The following is a 22,533-nucleotide window of genomic DNA, read 5'->3' on the forward strand; positions in this document are numbered from 1 at the left end:
ACATGGTCATGCTCACCAGGAAGATGCTCCATTCTTTTTCAGGTCCAAGACCAGGACTCAGACCTGGCACTTTCACTCATTGGCAGCATTCTATCAACTGAGCCATACCTCTAACTCCTATTCTCTTCTTTTCCTACTTCCTTCTTCCCCTATCCCCATCACAACCTTCTCTTCCTTTCTGGTCTGGTCCACTCCTGCACCTTAGTCGAGATGGACATCGAGGGGCAGGACTACCACCCCCAGACCTCAAGGCTGTCTCCCTCTTGAGACTTTGATGGCAGCTAATGACAGACTGGCCTCCAGCCATAGGAACAGTACCAGACTGCATGACTGCCCTCCTACCTGTGTGCAATCCAGGTGCATCTCTAGTTTCAATAAAAGAAGAGTGGGACCTAGCTATTTCATCATCCTCCCCTACCACTGCTCCAGAGCCTACCATCTTGCATCGTGGGCTTCTCTCTTATATTCAGTGCTACTCAAAGACTAGTTGAAAGATAAGCTTTACAGTCTTCAAGGAAATCCACCAGCCAGGCAGGTCCAGCCTACCCCTGCTCCATCACATACCTAGGCAAAGAGGGTAAGAAGTAGACAGAGGGAATCTATACATGTAAGAATCTTGCATTCAGAGAAGGGGGAGGGGTAGGAGAGACTCAGGGTCCTTTTAGCAGCAAGCAACAGGTCATAGTTCAGGTGAGTGTCACTTATGTCTGACCAAGTGGTCCTCTAGAACTATACATTACAATTCCCAGCAAAGGATACAAAATACAGTTAGGCCTGAAAGCAGGATATTTCTGTTAGACTAAAGATGTTTACCTCAAAAATTACCCAAGTTGTGGGCTTCTGTTTTCTGAGCTTATCTCCTGATGTCTGCTTAGTTTGTGAATAGCCTTTTCAAGGCTCCACCTTTCAGCATGCCAAATAAACAAACAAAGGAAGAGAGTCATCTGCTCCATAGCTACTAGCATCTCAGAACAGAGGCTGCCCTCTGCACCTCAGGGAGGAGTACAGTGACAAGTGGCCCTAGGCAGGTGAGCATGTCTTCCAGAGATATGCACTGAGGTCTTTACCCTAACTACAGGCCCTAAGTTAATGCCTGGACTTTCCCCCTGTGTTAAAGCAGAGAGATGATGAGCGCTTGGGTACAAGGCATTCTTAAAATACCTATGTTCAGAAAGCAAGTGTTAGCATCTCACCATTTAATGATAATCACCATTCAGGTTGTGGCTAACCTTTGTAATTGTAATAATCATTGGGCATAAAAGGTGACCTCAAGATAGCTACTGAGGTATAGCTCCATAGTAGAACACTTGACTAGAAGGTACAAGAGCCTGGGTTGGATCATTGGTACTGGGAACACACAGACACACACACAGACACAGACACAGACACACACACACACACACACACACACACACACACACATACAGTCTGAGACGATGAGGAATCACTACTCTGTATTTTTTCCTGATCCAGTAAGTGTGATGAATCACAAAAGTTTTCTTACCATGTGTGAGATGCCTCCAAGAAACCTTGTTAGGATGTCAGCCCATGTCTGCTGAACATTAGTTGACAACTTGTGTTCCAAAAGATTTTTCTCGAGCCTTCTTTTCTCCCACCCTACCATCCTCCACCTCCACCACAGCCACTGGGCTACTAGACTCTAGCAAGGAAACTTGCTTAAAATAGAGCTTGGAGCAAAAGAGGTTTGCTAAATCAAATGAACAAAAGAAACCTGTAACTAAGTAGATCCCAGTGGCTAGTCCATACCCTCAAATTTAGGCATATTTCCATGGAAGTCCCTGGAAGGAAGGGGTAAGAACAAGCAGCTGCTGATTCTGTGCCCCCAAGACTCAAATTGGACTTCAGCAAACCTTACAATCCCAAGAAAGGAGCTATTCTTGGTTTTGTATTTGAAAGCACTCACTGACATTGACTACCTTAAAGGCACATAAAATGTATTAAAATTATACTAAAGCAAGGCAAAAGACAAAACTACAATGAATTCTGGTATGATGGATCTTCACATTAGCAATCATGGAATTCCAAACTTTATAAACATAAATATACTTGGATTTCCAAACCAACCCACAATTATCAAGGTAACACACAAAGCTATGTGCAGAATACAAACGTGTACCTTCCCTGGTCCAAAGAGTAGGCAAAAGTTTCCCCCATGTAATATGCATGCTGGAAAATAAGAAACAATTTCAGAGAAGTACTAGTGAGGCCCTGAGTTCCCCATCAGAGTAGGTTCAGACACATAAGGCTGGTAAGGAGCTATACCTGGCAGATGAAACAAAAGCTAAAAAAAGACTCCATTGTTCGTTTAATGGGGAACTTCTTTGGTTAGGATTCCTACAGTATGATAAGTTCAAAAGCTGAGAGATCAGTGGAGTCACCTGGGAAGCTGTTACAAAGTGTAATTCTAGGATCTAACTGGGATTTTAGGACTATCCTTACTATGTTAGGCCAACTAAAAGTTGGCCCAGCAATCTGCATTGTGAAAGATGCTCCTCAGGTAATAGTGTGTTTCAACACACAGATCACCCCCGAGAGCCAGAATCCCAGCACTTGAAAGCCTGAGGCAGGAAGATCACAATTATGAAACCAGCCTGGGATACATAGTAATAGCAAGACCTTGTTTTGAGAGAGAGAGAGAGAGATTAAGCATAATGAAATATTTAAGAGATGGGGGAGAATAATGGAAAGGATGGCATTGATCAAAATGCACTATAACATAAATGGAGAATGGAGGGAAGAAGAGTGAGTAAATGCATTATCTTCCATGTATATTTGTAAAAATTAAATTCTATAACTGGAGGGTAGGGATGGGAGGAGGGAAACAGAGTAAAATGATAGAAGGGGTGACATGGATCAAGATGCATTGTACTCATAACCTGACTTATGAAATTGCAACCTCTTTGTGAAACTAAGTAATTCTTAAGAGATGCATTGTACTCATGTTGAATTGAAACCCCTTTGTACTAACTTAAAGACAATTATTAATTTTTTTAAAAAAAGAGATGTTTATCATCCATTATGGAGTGTGTGTATATATATATACACATATATCTTACATATTGTTATATTTATGTATTTATGTATTTTGTTATACTTTGTTAACACAGCCAAACATAATTTTCTAGTATCTGGAAAAATTTTATCTAATCTGCAGGTTTAGATTATACAAGGCATAAGGGAAATTGGTGACAATTATCATGCTGACAATTTTTTTAAGAAATCAATATATATTTTAAATTATACTGCTACAAAAAAAGTATGTCTAAAATTTTTATTTAAAATAAACGGTTAAAACTTTATCTAATGAAAATCCCCCAACAAAATACAAAAAAATCAACAAATTAGATGATAAAACTGATAATAAACTATCTGGCTATTTTAGAAAATAAATATTTTTTTATTGACTAACTAAATTAGCAGCACAGTAACTGCAGAATGCATTTGGCCCCTGGCCTCCTAGGGTCTTCTCCAAAACACTAACTCAGATTGGCTCACATTAGAAAAGCCCAAGACTTTAAATCAGTAGGAGGAAATTAAAGTGAAGTATAATAATCAACCAATAATGTCCAAAGAGGAAGGGAAGGGCCCAGTGGGAGCCCATAGATTCTGAAGTAAGCTTGAATTGTCACATCGATGAAAGGAAAAATAGCCCTCAAATTAATGTCCCAGATGAGGCCAAATAAAAAGATAAAGAATAAAGCCATTTGTCGGTCAGATTTTATGAACAGTGAGAAGAAACACCTGATACTAAAATATACACATATGGACAGATAGGCTCCTAAAAACTGCATAATAATTTTATTTATCATAGCTAAAGCAGTTCGCAATAAACTATTTTATTTTAATATAAATTTGCTTTCCTAACTGAATTAATAATATATTCTAAGTCTTTTTGCTCACCTATCAGATTTTTTTAAACATGACAAATCTATAGGCTTGAGCCTGATAATCAAAAATCAATGGTTAAAAGACATGCACAGTAATCCACATGTACTTTTTAACCTAATAAATACAGTGACGATCTTTTTTTAAGTATCCAAAAGCTTTTTTTTACCTAAATACAATTGTCAGTGAAAATGAATATAAATATGTTGTTTGTCATATAGCTTTTTGTTATTGCATTTGTTTTTTTCTTTCTTTCTTTCCGAGACAAGTTCCCAGGGAAGCACAAGCTGCCTTTAAACTCCTGCCCTCTTGCCACAACCTCAGAGGAGCTGGGATTACAGGCACGCACCATCACACCTGGCTCTTGAATGTAGATTCTTTAAAAGAAAAAAGATCAAGTAACCTATCACAATGTAGTCAAGCTTCCGTATGAAAATACTGAAAATCATTTGAGCCCTTGGAAACACACTGCTTCCCCAGAGCTACCTACAAAGTAATCATTATAATTATTATATCATCATTATCAAACTAAGTTCATTTTTTGTCTTACAAATATTACTTTTATATAGTTACCCAGAGGGGTTTTAAGATGACATATTAATTTATATGTACAATGCATCTTTTTTTTTTTGTCAGTTGTGGGGCTTTAACTCTGGAACTGGACACTGTCCCTCAGCCTCTTCAGCTGAAGGGTAGCACTCTACCACCGGAGCCACAGGACCACTTCCAGTTTTCTGGTGGTTGATTGGAAATAAGAGTCTCAGGGACTTCCCTGCCGGGGCTGGCTTTGAACCATGATCCTTAGATCTCAGCCTCCTGAATAGCTAGGATTACAGGCATGAGCCACCAGAGCCCGGCTACAATGCATCTTGATCGTTGTCATGACTTCCATCATTGTCCCCAATCTTTCCCAACCCTATCCATCTGCTCATTTCTTAGTTCCATTTTCACAGATAGACACGTGGTTATTAAGTTAACTTCCACATACTGAATTACAGCTACTGACCTAGATTGGAAGCAGATTGGGGAGAATATGATTTTGTATTTATGATTTGGCTTTGCATTGAGGGCAGGTGAGGATGACACTTCTTCCTTGCTTCCTAGAGATCAGCAGCATTGGTTAAGTTGACAAGCTAAGACCAGAGCAGTACCATATGGGACATTGCTACAATGCCTGACACACTCATATCATCCCATGACCACAAGTCTCCTTAACACTGGGCTCTGCCTAGTCTGTGATTCACCAGCCACAGACTCAGGACAACCCCAACTGAGAATTACAGCTGTGGACACAGAAGACCTGTGAGTGGTTTACCTGTCTCAGTTCCATACCAGGGCACTGGATTCCAGTGTCCAAAACCCAGATGGGGGCTCCAAAAGCTTGACAAAGCAAGGCTTGACAAGCTTGGCAGTGGTCCTGGCCAAACCGCAAGTCAAGGCAATGGAGACCAAAGCTCACCAACCTAGAAAAATCTCAACCCAGGTCCAAGGAGACAATGGGCTGCAATCTACAGGGACCAGGCAAGGGAATGTAGTGTTATTAGGTAAAAACTGGTGAAGAGTTTAGGACAGGAAATAGAGGCTGCACAAACTATCTAGGACACTTGAAAGGTGCTATTTGAGTTGGGCATAACCTTAATTGTGGACAGGAAAGGGGCTGGCAGGCACCAAGCAGTTCCCATGGTAAGGAAGAAAGCTGTCAGAACAAACACAGAAGCTGACAGTGATGACACATCCCAGCATGGATCACAAGGGCCATGGATGGGGATCCAAACTGCAATTCACATCTCACTTTCAACATTTTAAGCCACACCTTTTATAAAAGTAATGACATAGAAAAATCAACTGATTAGGTCTTCATTGCCATTTTGCCCATGCGAAGTCTGAAGGAAACACCATTAGGCAATAAGCTTATAAAAGGTAGACAGAAAAAGAGGAACGAGAAGCTTTAGTAATCACCTGTAAAATGTAATTTGACCCTATAAAACTAACAATTTGAGGGTATCCAAAAATTCCTACTCTAGCTAAAGCAAGTGTGGGTCATATTTCTAGAAGACAGCATGGAATCACTCTGAAGATACTTTATAGCCCTTTCTTGCCTTCATTTCATTTTCTATGCCTTCATTTCTAATACATACAGATACTCATATGCACACATACCAACACAGTCTCTCATGCCTTGCATGAGAGGAGTGAACCAAGAGGGCACACTTTTGCTCCAGCACCTTGACTTTCTCTATATATAATTCACTCCACCATCTCATTTACAATAACCACACAAGCCCATATATCAAGGGGCAGACTATGCATGAAGTCACAAGCCCACTCCAGGATACACAAAGACTGATTAGACTCCTAATCAGAGACTTTTAAGGCTTGGACAGGATAGAAAACTATAAAAACAGCCCCTGAGCATAGGTGCTTAGGGCTATGCTCCTTAGCAATTAAACTTGATTATGGCCAACAGCTCCCATCATAATTCTCAGAAGCCCATGGCAAGAGCATTTCATTAAGAAGCTATTTATAACTGGAAAGCTTTGTCTTCTTCCTTCCCATGATTACTCTTCACTTGTAGAGAAAATATCAATAAACACCTCAGACACAAGGAAGGACAGATTCTAGGCCTCATTGGATGTTAGAGCAGCAATTGCTTGGAGAAAAAAAAGTGGTTTCCCAGCCAAGAATACCTAACAGAACAAAACCCACATGGCTGTGCCTTCTGGTTCAAGGTTAGTCTGACACACTGCAACCCTACAGGTATAGTCAACAAGGCACATTGGCCAGAGCTTCTGAGGAAATCACCCTGTTGAGAAAATCCACCAGAAGAACTGGACTCTGCCAACAACAACCAAAGCCAACACCATCTTCTTCCTAAACAGGATTGTGGGAGGTGGAGGGGGTGTGTGATGTGTGTGTGTGTGTGTGTGTGTGCACACGCGCACACACGCACATGCATGCCAGTCCTGGGGCTAGAACTCAGAGCTTGGACACTTCCTGAGCTTTTTTGAGCAAAGCTAGGATTCTAAAACTCAAGCCACAGCTCAGATCTCAGCGTTGTGAGAAGCCTGGATTATGAGTGTGAGCTACCAACACCTGGCTCTGAACATGATTATTTTTAAAGAACCACAGCCCACATTTTTGAGGGTTTAATCACATGTTGGGCCAATTCCTGTTTTAAGTGCATCACATGCCTTAACTCACGGTGGTGCTTGATGATCCTCACATGCACAGATGCGGCACAGAAGAGCTGTGGAACTGCCCAGAACACTCACAGAGTGAGAATTCAAACCCAGGCATCAATCTCTGGCAACCACACTCTTAGCACAGGTTCAACAACCTTGAATATGTGGTTATGTGGGATTTATAACACAGATGGTCCAGAAGAAGTCAGAGAGTAAAGTTCTAGGAACCTGAAACTCAGACATATCACATGACTTGCTGGAGTTCACACAGCTGACAAAAACCTCAAATCATCAAGAATAAATAGCAAGTCAGGCGCTGGTGGCTCAGGCCTGTAATCCTAGTGAGTCAGGAGGCTGAAAGGATAAAGATCAAAGGCAACCTGGACAGAAAACTCTAAAAGATTCCACTCTAAAATAATAAATAAAAATAAAAGATTCAATTCTAATTAACCAGCTAAAAGCTAAGCTACAGCTGAGCACCAATGACTCACACCTGTAATCCTAGCTACTCAGGAGGCTGAAATCTTAGGATCATGATTCAAATCTAGCCAGAGCAGGAAAGCCCATGAAGCTCTTATTTCCAATAAACCACCAGAAAACCAGAAGTGGCTCTGTGGCTTAAGTGGTAGAGTGCTCTCCTTGAGCTGAAGAGCTGATGGACAGTGCCCAGGCCTGGCCCAGAGTTCAAGCCCCATGGCTGACAAAAATAAAAAGCTGAGCTAGTCAGGGATGGTTCAAGTGATAGAATGCCAGACTAGTGAGCAAGCTGCACAAACACAAAGCCTAGTTCAAACCTTCATATAACTGTCCCCCTTCCAAAAAAGAATAAATGGTAATAGAGGGGGTGAATTTGGTCAAAGTACATTACATAAATGTATGGAAATAGCACAATGAAATCACATTGTACAATTAATGTATGCTAATAAAAAGAGAAAAATAAAGAATAATTGTTGCTTAATAAATAAATTAGATTGCAAGTTTCTTGAGGATTAGGAGCTCATCTCTGAGTTAATTATAGAAACTCAGAATAGAGGACTGGGAAGGTGGCTCAGTGGTACAGTGCTTGCATCACATGCATGAGGTCCTGGGTTCGATTCCTCAGCACTACATAAGTAGAAAAAGCCAGAAGTGGCACTGTGGCTCAAGTAGTAGAGCATTAGCCTTGAGCTGAAGAGCTGAGGGACAGCGCCTGGCCAGGAGAGTTCAGGCCCCATGACCAACAACAAAATAAAAAGAAACTCAGAATACAGTACAGTGACACCTTGTCCCGTGGTTCCAATCCCTAAACAATGTTTTCCAAAATCATAGATTAGATAAGAAGACAGCTTTTACAGAAAAGGAAACAAAAGTACTTAAAAACTTCCTGGTTTGGTCAAAGTCATATCACTAACTACAGTTAAATTTATGTTGAATTTTAAAATAGCTGAATTTAATAGCTTATTTCTACAACTGGATGACTACAAAGTTTAAATTCTAAATAAATAGTTTCCAAGGAGCTATGAGCCTTACATAAATGAATAAGTAAATAGCCCACAGCCTCTCTGGACTGCACCAGAAAAGACAGTGCACAGTGAAGAACATCACCATGAACACTGAACTCAGAGGTTCAGAAGAATGCATTTACTTTTCCAGCTTGCATTTAGCTATTTCTGTCCTCCACCATCTTCATTAAAGAAATTAAGACAAATTTCTTTTGAGCATTTTACAACAATGAAATAACAAAGGGCATCTGAAGAGGCTTCAATATTGACTTTCAGAATCATTATTCTAAGATTTACATACTTTTGAATATAAGTCATAGGTCATTTGTCCACCTTCTCTTGGGGAAGGTTTACATACAGTTAGAAGTTGCTGCTATCCTTCATCAAAAGGGAAGCCATTACAATGGAGTTCAAATCAGGACGCTTCAGCTTTCCAGACAAAATGAAACACCAGAGACATAAGCATATCTCTAGACAAATATCTTTCACCCAATAATACAAAGAGAATTTGCAAGTAAGAATCATTAGTTCATCGCTACATGTTGATCAGAAACTGATTAACAGCCAGGAAGTTGATGATCTGAGATTCATCCCAACCCAGTCTTATTCTCTTAAATTTCTCCCTGCCCCTTATTAAAAACAAGTACATCTTAAAACTTCCATGCCTTCCATAAGAAGTCAGGGACAAAAATATAAGGAAACATCTGGAAAGATTGAAATCCATTGTTATTGTTAAGTATTACAGCTAAGAATTCCCACATGCTGCAAAGTTGGGAACTATATAGTTCAATTTTGGCAAATTATGGAATCCCATCCTGTTGAAAATATTAATTACATGAAAGGCTCTTACTTTTAAGCAAGAGTAATGTCCACCTACCTAAGTTATATTCAGTAACAGGGATTAGCATTGTTGCATGGTGACATGGTGACAGTTTTACAAGCAATCACAACTCCTGGGGGGGGTGGGGATAGAATTTGCCATCAGGTGATACATAGCTGCCAGAAAAAGGAGCCAAAGGAATGCTGGATTCCCCAGAGACAGTTGTCACTTGGCAACCTAGGTCAGTCTACCAGAGCATGATGTGGAGAGAAAGTACTTTTGATGGCTCAAGAAGAAAGCCAGGCTACAGGTCCTCTTCAGACCTGAGTCCACAGTTTCAGAAGACAGTATCAGGTCAAAATGAAAATGCAACCAGGCACTGGTAGCTCACACCTAAAATCCTAGCTATTCAGGAGGCTGAGATCTGAGGACCCCGCATTGAAGCCAACCCAGGAAGGAAACTTTGTGAAACTGGTTTGAAGCTAGCACAGCCAGGAAACTGCAAGACTCTTATCTACAATCAACCACAAAAGTCAGAAGTGGAGGTGTGGCTCAAGTGGTAGAGCACCAGCCTTGAGCACAAAAGCTCAAGGACAGTCCTTAAGCCCTGAGGTTAAGGCCCAGGACCACACACACACACATACACACACACACACACACACACACACACACACACACACACACACACACACACACACACACGTATAGAACTGTTAAAAGCATAGAACCAAAATAATACTGGGGAACTTAAGAAGTGTCAGAAATCCAGGTGCCAGTGTTCAGGCCTATAATCCTAGCTCATCAGAAGGTTGAGATCTAAGGATTATGGTTCAAAACCAACCTGGGCAGGAAAGTCCCTGAGACTCTTATCTCTAATCAACCAGCAAAAAGCCACAACTGGAGCTATGGCTCACAAGCAATACAGCATCAGCCTTGAGCAGAAAAAAGCTAAGAGGCAGTGCCCAGGCCTTGAGCTCAAGTCCTAGAACTGGCAAAAAAAAGAAATGTCAGAAATCTAAGAACATTCGTCTTACCAACTTCTTTTTTTTTTTTTTTTTTTTTTGGGTCCGGTCGTGGGGCCTAAACTCTGGGCCTAGGCCCTGTCCCTCAGCTCTTCAGCTCAAGGTGAGCACTCTACCACTTGAGCCACAGCGCCACTTCCGGCTATTTTTTCTTTTTTTGCTTATGTGGTGCTGAGGAATCGAACTCAGGGCCTCATGCATGCAAGGCAAGTGCTTTACCACTAAGCCACCTCCCCAGCCCCCAACTTCTTTATAGATGTTGAAATTTTTTTTAAAAAACCGTCACACCAGAAGCTTATGAACTTTTCTTTCCCTTCTACCTCGTCTCCATAAGATAAACGGTTACAGTTTCTCTGGCTTGTATCCTGGTTTTGCCACTTTTAATATGATGTTATCCAAATTGTTTAATCTCACTTTTCTCTGTATAAAATGGGGTAAGGGAGCTGGAGCACAAGAAGAGAGCTGTAGTACAGTTACTCTGTGGATAAAATAAAATAAGCAAGTATTCAGCACAATGCCTGGTATATTTTAAATGCTAAAAACAGTATTTGCTGAATAACACTCTTGTTAGACTCCCACTGGAAACACATCAAAGTTGGATATATACATATATATTATATATATGTGTGTATATATAACTTTTAAAAGAAATTAGGCCTTATAATTCCTCATTAAATCCATCCTACATCTGCTCTAGAAGTCCAATTATCTGGCTGGTGAGGTGTGCTTCAGAATGCTGATTAACTGCTTTCTAGTTTTCCAGAATTCCTTGCCTCCATGTTTTATTTACTGAAGTAAATAAAAGAGAGCTCCGATGTAGGAGGATTGTTTGGGGTGATATCCACTTTCCTTACACACACACACACACACCAGGGTTTCAGTATTCCCAACATCAAGAATATAATTCAGAAGATCTCCATGGTTAAAAATTTGTTTTTAACTGATGGGAACTGAAGTCACCATAGAAACCATGAAGGCCTCAATATTTTTGCACCCACTAAAAATAATCCATTATAGCACTTACACTACCTCCTATAATCTACTAATAATACAAGGTCATATAGAGACTAGAGTGCCTACTGAGGAAAGATGTAGCAATGAGCATTGCACAAACAATTTCAATTTCCCATCTTTTGTTTGCTGGAAGATTTTGGCTTACAAAGATATTATTTTCCTGAGTTTCCTCCATACAAATGTTCAATGCTTTTCTGATTTTATAACATGGGAATTTTTATTAATATTGTTTATGATCTAAAAGAATACTTTAGAAATAAAATAAGTTGAAGGCTTAAGGTTTAAAAAAAGAAAAAGTTTACACATCTCTACTTGCAATACTTTATTGGACAATTCTCTGACAGAACATGACAGAATGCACTAACATGAATCCACTCTCCAACTGCAAATATCCCAGCACCCCACCACACTACCACAAGACCTGGTGGAACTACCCAAAATTCCACATAGGTTCCCTCTCTCCTTGTAGACTTTCACCCTCAAGTTCACACTCTAAAACCTGCTTTGCCTCCTCCGTTGTCTAAAACCCTAATTCTTTTTTTTTTTTCCATCGCGGGGCCTGAACTGTCCCTCAGCTCTTCAGCTCAAGGCTATCACACTACCATTTGAGCCACAGCGCTACTTCTGGCTTTTTCTGCTTATGTAGTGCTGAGGAATCGAACCCAGGGCCCTCATGCATGTGATGCAAGCACTCTACCACTGAGCCATCTTCCCAGCCCCCTAATTCTTTTTTTTTAATTACAGCCAAAGCAATAAATATTTCCACACACTTGAAAAAGCAATTTGCATAAAGTACAGACATTTATTAATTGGCATGTGCTGGAAGTTTGGATATACTACAGAGCTATGAATCTACAGTCAAGGATATGGACTATTCAAATTTCTATATATACAATAATGACTTCTTAAAATATAGACTCATGGGTTCATCCAAGTATATGAGCATTATTGTGCAATATATCTCCAGAACTTATTCTTCTTGCAGTACTGAAATTCTATACCCATTAATTCCTCAATTCCCCTCCTCCCCAGCTCCTGACAACCACCACTCTACTTTCTGTTTCAATGAAGTTAACTACTTTAAATATCTTACAAGTAGAATCATATAGTGCTTTGTCTTTAGGTGGCTGGTTTGTTTCACTTAGCTTAATATTATAATAATTATTATACTAGGTGTCAGAATTTGCTTCCTTTTTAAAACTGAATGCTCATCTTTTGGCTAGGGTAAACTCTGCTGCTTTTAAACAAAGGTATGCTGCTATTCCAAGACACTCTTTTCAGTCTTCCTGGGCATATACCAGAAGTAGGACTGTGGGTTATATGACAAATCTACTTTTAATTTTTTTGAGGAAATACTATAGTCTTTTTCATAGCACAAATCTTGTCATCTTTTGGAGTCTGCCTTTTCTTGCCTATCAACTAATCATTTTGAAAAAGTGGGATTACATGAGATGACCTCTAGGATACATCTCCTACTGTTAGCAAAACTCTCAGCTAATGGGCCCAGTATACCTCCTTTCCTGTCTGACCAGAAAAATAACTTCTCATCCTCATTTTCCAAAACACATTGATTGATCTGTCACCAACTTTAATTCCCGATAATGTTGTAAGTTGTCACATAAGAACAAGAGGGTAGTCAAGTGTGTGAGTCTGTATGCTATTCCCTGACTTGGAGTTCCCCCACATGGCTTCCAGGCTCATCTCTGACACCAAGAGTTTAAGAGAAGAGTTCCAAGAGAAGGAAAATGCAACTGCACAGAACCTTCCGGTAGGAAGAAGGATGGACAATGGTCCTCCCATTATTCATACCAAAATGAACATCACTTGTTCCAGGTCATCTCTCTCACTAACCTCCTCAGTGATTGTAATATCAGATAACTGTGCAATTCTAAGAAATAGCCAAAGAATATGAAGCACCCACATCCAACATCTTGAGAGATGGCAAAATTCCTCCTGACAAAGCAGAACCATTACCAGCAATGATTTTACCAATGGGAGCTCTCACTTCAAGCCCACAGCAAAGTTTCCACCTGAAAAAGAATCATGATCTCTGATCTTTTGATCCTTTGTGCTCAAATGTAGACCTTAGGCCAGATGCAATGGCTTCCCCTAGGATAATAGTAAATATGAGGAATCCCAGGCCCAACTCTGACTTATAGAATCACCAAGAGCCTTTGGTAATTCACTGAGCATTGAAGTTTCAGAAGGAATTTCAAACAACAGAGATAAAAGAATTAGTAGCAAAGCAAAGAGAAAAAGCATAGAAACCATTTTTAGTTGGAGGTGTTACCTCAATCATTCAGCACTTGCCTAGCATGCACAAGACCTTGAATTCAATTCTCAGAAATAAATAAGCAAGCTTTGAAACTGTACTAGCTTAAAAAAAAACTTCTAGAACCACTAGAAAGGCTGTTTCCTGTTATTTGTGGCTTGGTTGAATAAATCAGTGTGTACCCAACTGACTTTTTTACAGTAAAAAAGAAATCTTTATGCAAGCCAGACACTGGTGACTCACTCATGCCTGTAATCATAGCTACACAGGAGGCTGAGATCTCAGGATCATGGTTTGAAGCCTGCCTGCGAAAGGAAAGTCTGTGAGACATTTATCTCCAATTATTTACCAAAATAAAACTGGAAGTAGAGGTGTGACTCGAGAAATATAGCACTGGCCTTGAGAAAAAAATGCTTAGGAGCAAGGCTTGGGCCTTGAATTCAAGCCCTAGGACCAGCAGAGAAGGAAGGAAGGAAGGGAGGGAGGGAAGGAGGGAGGGATGGAGGGGGAAGAGGAAGGGGAAAGGGAAGGAGAAGAAAGAATGGAGATTATGCTGCTCAGTTAGCCTATGAAATTGCTTGTTTCTCTACATCTTAAACTGATAAATTTATCTTGGAGGCCAAAAATGTCTACTATCTAGTTGGTCTAAAGTCAATCACTGCTAAGTATAGATAAGATCCATTTGTTCTGACACAGATAAACAGTTCCAAGCATGTGGGCCAGTCAGTGCCATTTCAGTAGCTTTTTTTGTGTGTCCTGGAATAATGTCCTTAAATCCCCTAATCATCATTCTCCCTCAATTAGTTTTCAGTGAAGACTATTTTTTTCTATTTATTCTTGATTTGTACAGAGCCTACTTCCAAAAAGGATTTTATGTAGCTTACAAAAATAAGCACATTGTAAGAGGGACAAGCAAAATCCAAGTTGAATTTAAAAGCCAATAAAAATTCGAAGCAGGGAATATGAATCCCCACTCTCAATGTTTCCTTCTGGCCTTCTCCATGCCCCTTCTCAGTCAGAAGGGAAATGTATGATAAATGAAAATGAAGTTGAAATAAACAGGTATATATCAGCTTAGCTCCTCCTCCTTAGTTATTGGGAATAACTAAATAAACACACACACACACACACACACACACACAAAAGATATAAAAATTCAGCCCTGCTCCTTGGCTTTCATGAACACCAACTGGGGAGAGCAGCTCTGGCCAGGGCTAGATGGGCACATCCATGGGATTCTGTGACTGTTAGAAAACCCACTTGCTCGATGACATGCGGTACATTCTTTGACTTTACTTCTATTGAGGTTTTAAAAAGTGGTGTTTTGGTTCACACATTTATAATCCTTTGTCATATGTCTCAATTAACTCACAACTCAAGTGTGGGAAAAGGATGCTATTTGGGGGGCCCCTTCAAAATTTACCAAAAAAAATCGGAAAAATTAGTGCTTAGTAAAGCCACATGACATAGAAGACAGGTTATTAATACTGATCAGAAAACCCAAGTCTTGAATTTCCGGCTACCAAGGCAAAAGGGAAAACACAGTAGTGTAGCAAATATGGTAGAAACTACTATGCACTCACTGAACACAGTTTGTCCTACCTGCCTTCCTCTACTTAAAGGCTGAAAATCCTCACACCTGCATCTCCAAAATCATGTTAGCTAAAATAGACAGGGAACATCCTTGAGGGAGGAACATAATCACCCCCAATGAAAACTGAGACTGAGAGAAGAGAAGAGCTTTGTCTAAAGACCCAAGTCATTCATAGAAAGGAACTAAAATCCAGATTGTCTGCCTATTCCTCCAGGACTCTTTCTAAGATCCTAAACCAATCCCAACCCTTCCCTCTTAGAGGTATGTCAGGGCTGGTAGTTAAAGAAGGGGACCCGTGATGGAGGGGCCAATGGCCAGTCTATTCCAATCATTTATCTTGAATATCATCCAACTGAAGCGCTGATCTTTTATTCAATAAATGCACCCTTTTCTTTTTTCTCACCTGCTATTATCATCCTTTCTCACATATCCTTTTTCTCCTTGAGATATAATTACAAGTCATAGTCTGGTTGTTGACCCTACTATTTATTAAATCCTACAAAGCTTTCTCAATGTTGCAGGCCAACATAAAGCCTCTGTCCACACAGGAGAGCCAGGGTGCTTAGTGTAATCCCAGCTATCTCTCCTCTGGGACCACATCTTTCCTACAGTGAGTGCTGCCAGAATTCTAACATTGAACCTTTAGAAGTCTAAGATATTCAGTTACACCTCTTCAATGGTTTTAACATTACTTCAAATATTTGTTCCTGCCTGTAATTATTTTTGTGTCACCTGCTTGCTTGCTGTCTTTCTTTCTTCTTTCTTTCTTCTTTTTCTCTCTTTCTTTCCTTCCTTCCTTCCTTCCTTCCTCCCTTCCTTCTTCCCTCTCTCCCTCCCTTCCTTCCTTCTTTTCTTTCTTTCTCTCTCTTGTATGGTTGTGATGAGAAGTTAGACAGACTGACAGAAAGGTTAAGAAAAGGAGAGATACAAGAGACCAGAAGAGCAGTTTTGTGAACAATAGTAGATACTTTAACTGTTATTTCTTAGGGAAAAAATCTGCATCATAGTTGTTGAACACTGTCCATGTTCTAAGAACACAGTATTCTTTCTGATCTTAATATGCACAGAAGTAGCCTATAAACTTGACTTTCAAAAGTTTTGAGCTAAGGGTGGTGATGCATACTTTTAATCTCAGCATTCCAGAGGCGCTATGTAGCAGGAAGATCAAGAGTTTGAAACCAGCCTAGGCAACAGAGTAAGACCCTGTCCCAAGAAAGGGGGGCGGGAAGTTTCCTCAAAATGTTGAGAACAATCTTGTTTGGATCATGTCTCCATTCCTTCAGACCAGTTCTTAAATCCTCTGCACTGTACCCACACTTGAATGTGACACAACCTCTAGTTTCCATGAGCTCTCCAGACCTCTTGCCAGAGTCACAGAGGCAGAGGAAGCCCGAGGTTCTGGTGTTAGCTTGATGCCCCTTAAGCAAGTTGCTTTAACACTCTGAGCCTGTTTCCTCATCTTTACATTAGACCGAAGAGCCTCCATTTCATAAATCCATTGAAAACATTAAACAAAATCATCCATTTAAGATTCCTCATGATCAAACCACAGTAGCTTTTACTGACATTCATTTCATACAAAGCAGAATGAATTCTCATGGCTTTCCTGATGGATGTGCCCTAAGGCATTCATTGAATTTTCTGAATCACTATCTTTTATAAAGAAAAGAAAATATCATATCTACAACTTTCCTCCCCTTAGACATGGCATATTCCATGCTTGAGTCAGCCATGTTTCTCCATTCCATTGCAAACTCTTCAAATGCTGAGCCTGTGTGCTATCTCTGCTCTTCTCAAGACTAGAACAGAACTGAAGAGGCTTTGTGACAGTGCTTGCCTATACTGGACACACACACTCTCTCACACACACCTACACCTATCACAGTGGCTAGCATAGAATATGTATTCAAAATACACTTGCAGATGATGGACATTGAATTGAACCAACTACTCTGTGTGTATGTGTATATGTGTCTCTCTGTCTCTATCTCTATCTACCTATATGTGTGTATGTGTGTATAATCGTATATATATACCAAAATAGCATAATGAAACCTGATAAAAGTTGATTAAAAGAAAAAGGCTTAAAGAGGAATACATTTGGTGAAAGTACATTGTACACATGTATGTAAATATCACAATAAAATCATTGTTGATTTTTTAAATCAACAATGTGAAAATGCATTTGCTGTTTCTCTTCTTGGTGAGCAACACTCCAGGAAGTTACATCTCAGGATCTTTAGTAGGTACTCTGTAGTTTGCCTGTGCTTTTGATGGAAATTTGTGTCCATGTATCCAAAGGTGAGTTGGAACAGGGATGCAGGCTGTTGGTTTGTATGTTTGGTACGGGTGCTAGAGCTTCAACTCAGGGCTAGGAACTCTCCCTGAGTTGGCTTGTTTTTTGTTTGTCTCTCTGTGTCTCTGTATCTGTCTTTCTCTCTCTGTCTGTCTGTCTGTCTGTCTGTCTGTCTGTCTGTCTGTCTCTCTCTCTCTCTCTCTCTCTCTCTCTCCCTCCCCCTCTCCCTCTCAAGTCTAGCACTCTACCACTTGAGCTACAGCTCCACTTCCAGCTTTTAGTGGTTAATTGGAGAGAAGAGTTACACAGACTTGCCTGCCCTGGTTGGCTTCAAACTCTGATTCTCAGATCTCAGCCTCCTGAGTAGCTAGGATTACATGCATGAGCCACTGGCCCCCAGCTGGCCAGAACTTTTCTCTGAATTTAATCCAGCCTTGGTATGAACTACCAATAGACAGGAAATACAAGGCTTGGAGGAACAAGGTAAATATACCATCAGGAAATAATCAGATAAGCCAAGGATATGGAACATTTTACATGTCAGCTACTTTTATCCTTCAAAAGAATCCATGCCATAGGCAGAAAAACAATTGAGACACTGTTCTGGGTTATAAAAGGCTACAAACAAAGCAACCGAAGACAATGTGTGAGCCTCCATTGTTTTTTTTTTTTAAACCAATGAAGGGTTTTTTTTTTTAATTGGCTTTTTAAATAGTAATTATAAGAGACTTTAAGGAGATAGTTGAGAAAAATATCATTTAAACTGGATATGTTATGATATTAGGTTAATGATTATTAGCTTTCTTAAAATTTCAATGTGTTTGAAATTATGTAAAAAAGTATTTTTATTTGGTAGTGCTGGGAATCAAACCCAGAGCCTCTTACAAAACTTAAGAACTCTGCCAATGAGCTATACCCCATCCCCAGAAAGCCCATATTTTTAGATATATGCTAAAGCTCAGAGCTGCCTTAATGCTGACAAAGGGCTTAATCCCCACCTACACATACACACACACACACACACACACACACACACACACACATGCATACACACAGATTAATGCAGTAAACATGACAAAAAGAACAACAATTACAAATCTAGACAGTGAGTAGATTTGTTATACTGAAGTTCATTATACTATTGTTTCAAATTTTCTGTATGTTTGCAAATTTCATAAAGGCAAGATACTCTTCTTCTCTGTCCAGAATGGAAACTTCTTTCTCTTATATTTAATCATAAAGAATGGCATCAAACTCTGTCCTGATGCATTGAGTCAGTTCCTGGAGACTCCTGCGAGTCCAGTACCCCCTCTAACAGCTTCTGGGACTGATGGCTGTACTAAGGACAGAAGGCTTGGTTATCCCTTTTACACTGGGTCTCTTTTTCACTTTCCTTTGAAAACCTTATTATTCCATATCAAAGATCCTACCAGCATACAGCTAGTAAGCTATGAAATGCAGCAGGAATTTGATTATTTACTATTTCAACTTTTTATAAAGTAAGATCTTTAAGTTTTGGTTGGACTCCAGTACAGAAACAGAAAAGCAGACCTCTCCTGTAGTATACTGGACCTACTCATCTCTTTAGAGGTACAGCTTCATCAAGGCAGGCATGGTGGCTTACTCCCAACTGCTAAGGAGGACCTAAGGCGAAAATAGATGATCCTCTATGAAAAGACACACTAAAAGCAAAAGAGCTGGGGATGTGGCCACAAGTAACACACAAAAAAAATATTTTGTGTCATTTGGAAGGAGCAGTTGCTACAGAGAGGTGCTAACAACCACACTGATTTATTTCTAGGAAGTAAAGTAGCCTCAACAATAACTTTCTGGCCTCAGATGAGCTACCTATACTTAAGCCAAGTATCTTCAGGTCAACTCAACAAATCTCAGAGCCTCTGCTCTTCAGAAGACAGAAGTGAATTTCTCAAGGTCATGTCACTGAGGGGCTGCAACTCACAATAGCTTTGAGTATTATAACCTGCATTGTTGCTTGAACATAACTTAGTCATCTGCTCTCGTTGGGGCTGGGGAATAGTTGTTTTATGTTCCAGGCATGTGATATGTAAGGAATACATGCATGGGGTGAATAAAGCATGCCTTCTGTGATCTGGCTACTCAGGAATGAGAGTAAATGAAAACAGTAATTCTAAACCTCACATGTTAGTTATTCCTTTCTTCCTGAAGTAAGTTCTAAGGACAGCAACTAGTAGAGATTTCATGGGCAGAAAGAGAGAGAGAGAGAGAGAGAGAGAGATGCATCCCTGGAGAAAAGACAGGAATAAGATGGGTCTGAAAGTCAGTTCCTAGAATTCTCAACTTTTTGATTCTCCCCCAAACAGAAAATCCACCAAATCAAAGCTAAAACATAACATAAAATAAACTTTAGCCTGGTGCTAGTAGTTCATGCCTATAATCCTAGCTACTCAGAACAAAAAGCTGGAAGTGGAGGTGTGACTCAAGTGGTAGAGTGCTAGTCTTGAGTGAGTGGGGGAGAAAGCCAAGCAAGAGCTCAAAGCCATGAGTTCAAGCCCAATACCAGCAGACACAGACACACACACACACACACACACACACGAACCTCACTGCTCACTCTACTTGAAAATGGGCAAGAAGCTTTCAGTTCTATTCAGGAAAGATTCAATGTGAGTCAAACCCATGAGAAGGGGAAAGTCTCACCTAGGTACAAGGATGCGTTTTCTTTCTTGACATTGTCATCTAAGTAAGTTGGTCCCAGGGTGTAGATAGGAGTGGAGCCCATTCCAATGAGAATCTGTGCACACACGAACAAAGCCACATAGACCCAATGATTGTTTCCTCCCGAATCCTTGGGACAAGGGGGAGGCTCCAACGGGGTGGAGGAGGAGTTGCCATTCTGACAAAGGCCATCGTTGGAGGCTGAAGCGTTCAACTCCTGGATCTGGTATGGGGGAGAGATGAAGTGAGGTAAGGCGAAGAGGGCGGCCCCGAGGGCGATGAAAAGTCCACCCACTGCCAGCCACAGGGGCCTCCGACCTCGGCCACCAAAGTAGCTGACAAACACCACCACCACCAGGTTCCCGATGTCAAAGCAGCTGACCAGCAGCCCCGATTCGGAACTCTTCAGACTGTAGCGCCTTTCGATGGTGGTGATGACACTACTCAGGTACCCGGAGACCATTAGGGCCTGGATGAAGGTCAGAAAACACATGCAAACCAGGAAGCAGCGGGAATCCGTGAGGACCACATAGAGACACCTTCTCTCCTGGAGTGGGGCCAGGGTGGAAGACACCGAGACGGTTTTGCTCACGTCCATCCTGTGGTTGCAGTCCACGAGCCCGGCCATCCCTGCCGAAGTGGACGGGGCCGAGGGGCTGAGTGTCAGTGGGTTCTGGCCTCGCTTCAGCTCCTGGTGGCCCGAAGAACGCACACCCTCCCGGGCTGGCTTGGCGAGTACACTCGCAGGACTAGGGTTCGGCCGGCAGGAGGCGCTGTTCAGGGACGGTAAACTCGTAGACCTTGAAGTCTCCGGCCCGCACTTCCCCCCGACGGCGTCCACGGTGGCCGGTGCCTCCAGTTGCTGCTCTCCAGCCGGGGGCTGCAGCCCAATCCTTTCGTCCATGGCGCTCCGAATCACAGCTCGCTCGCTGATGGCACACGAGAGCTCTGGCACTTCTCATCCACCCGCACGAGGAGGGGCCGAAGCAGGGCCCGCCCCGTCGTGCCGACTCTAGACGCGGCTTGGGGACCGCAGCGCTGCGCCGCAGGGCAGCTCACCAGCAAGTGGGCGCCGGGGGCATCCTGAGCGCAGGTGCGGCGCCAGGGATCCGCAGTCGCGCGCCCTGGGGACCAAGGGTCCTGAGCGTCCTGAGGATCCTGCGCTGAGCACTGTGTGACGTCCACGTTTGGACAGAAGTTCGCTGGTGGCCGGCGCCTCGGGTCCCAGGCGCATCCCCTCCGCCGCCGCCGCCGCCGCCGCCGCAGGACTGGAGACCCAGAGCCAGTGCGGCTGGCGCCCGGCTCGGGGAAGAGGCGGGGGGGGGGGGGGGGGAGGACACTTAGCGCTGCCGTCCACACCACATCCCGTCGGGCTGCCCCCAGGGACGCCGGGTCCCCACCGTCCGAGCTGGAGCTACCAACCTGCAAAGCAGAGGGAGAGGATGGTTGGTGAAGGGCGGCTGGAGTTGGCGTCCCGACGCCTAGCGGGGTCAGGCCTAGGTGACCCCGGCGGTCCTGAGAGGGATGGATGGGCCCGCCAGGAGCTAAGCCCGAGGTCTCCGCAGCTGTGGGCTGCAGGCGCAAATCTCGGGACAATAAGCAGCAGGCGGTCGGCCGGGACTCGCGCTCCTCATTGTCTGCGGCGGACCTGCCCCGCCCCGCCCCTTTCGCCTTAAAAAGTGCCTTTGCTTTTATATGCTAATAATTATCCACCTGGCAGCTCTGACTCACAGGCCGTGCCTTTTATTCGAGTGCACTAATTGCAACCTTCTCCAACTCCTACTCCATTACTCAAAATAGAAAATGCCCAAAAAGAACAAAGGAAAGTTTTTTTGCCCCCCCCCCCACACACACACATAATGCATTCCCAGTCTTAATCAGAGAGGAAAAAAAGAAACAAAACTACGCGTGTGGAAATGTGTGCACACTTGTGCTCTGGCAGGTGTGCGCGACTACGATGCGAATCTGATCTGTGGGACACCTATCAAATCCAGAGGCCGCGGTTAAAAAGTCCACGCGCGTTTTTTTCTCTTTATTCCCGGCACTAAAAATAACCTCTTGCCCGACAGAACGATTCAATTACAAACTCCAGGCCCGGCGAGGCTGTGGCCCGCGCTGTCCCAGCGGGCAGACTCCAGAGAAACCGAAAATCAATTTGCCGTGCAGATGGCTGGGGACGCCACCACCAAACAAAGAGACGCCGGCACGCCGGCACAACGCTCGCGGGAGCACACGCGCGTGCACACACA

The 22,533-nt window shown here is 42.2% G+C and overlaps 1 protein-coding gene across 3 annotated transcripts in view; it reads right to left on the bottom strand.

The window, feature by feature from the left end:
* Slco5a1 (solute carrier organic anion transporter family member 5A1) overlaps nt 1-21,188 on the bottom strand; it is a 119,482-nt gene extending 98,294 nt beyond the window's left edge. For all 3 annotated transcript variants that reach the window (XM_042666262.1, XM_042666254.1, XM_042666272.1), the window contains exon 1: nt 20,267-21,188. In XM_042666262.1, the coding sequence (XP_042522196.1) occupies nt 20,267-21,188 (922 nt within the window). The remainder of the gene's footprint in view (nt 1-20,266) is intronic.
* Between the last annotated feature and the right edge of the window lie 1,345 nt (nt 21,189-22,533).

Source organism: Dipodomys spectabilis, unplaced genomic scaffold (genome assembly GCF_019054845.1).
Source record: "Dipodomys spectabilis isolate Male_0828 unplaced genomic scaffold, ASM1905484v1 ptg000015l, whole genome shotgun sequence".
Lineage (NCBI taxonomy): Eukaryota > Metazoa > Chordata > Mammalia > Rodentia > Heteromyidae > Dipodomys > Dipodomys spectabilis.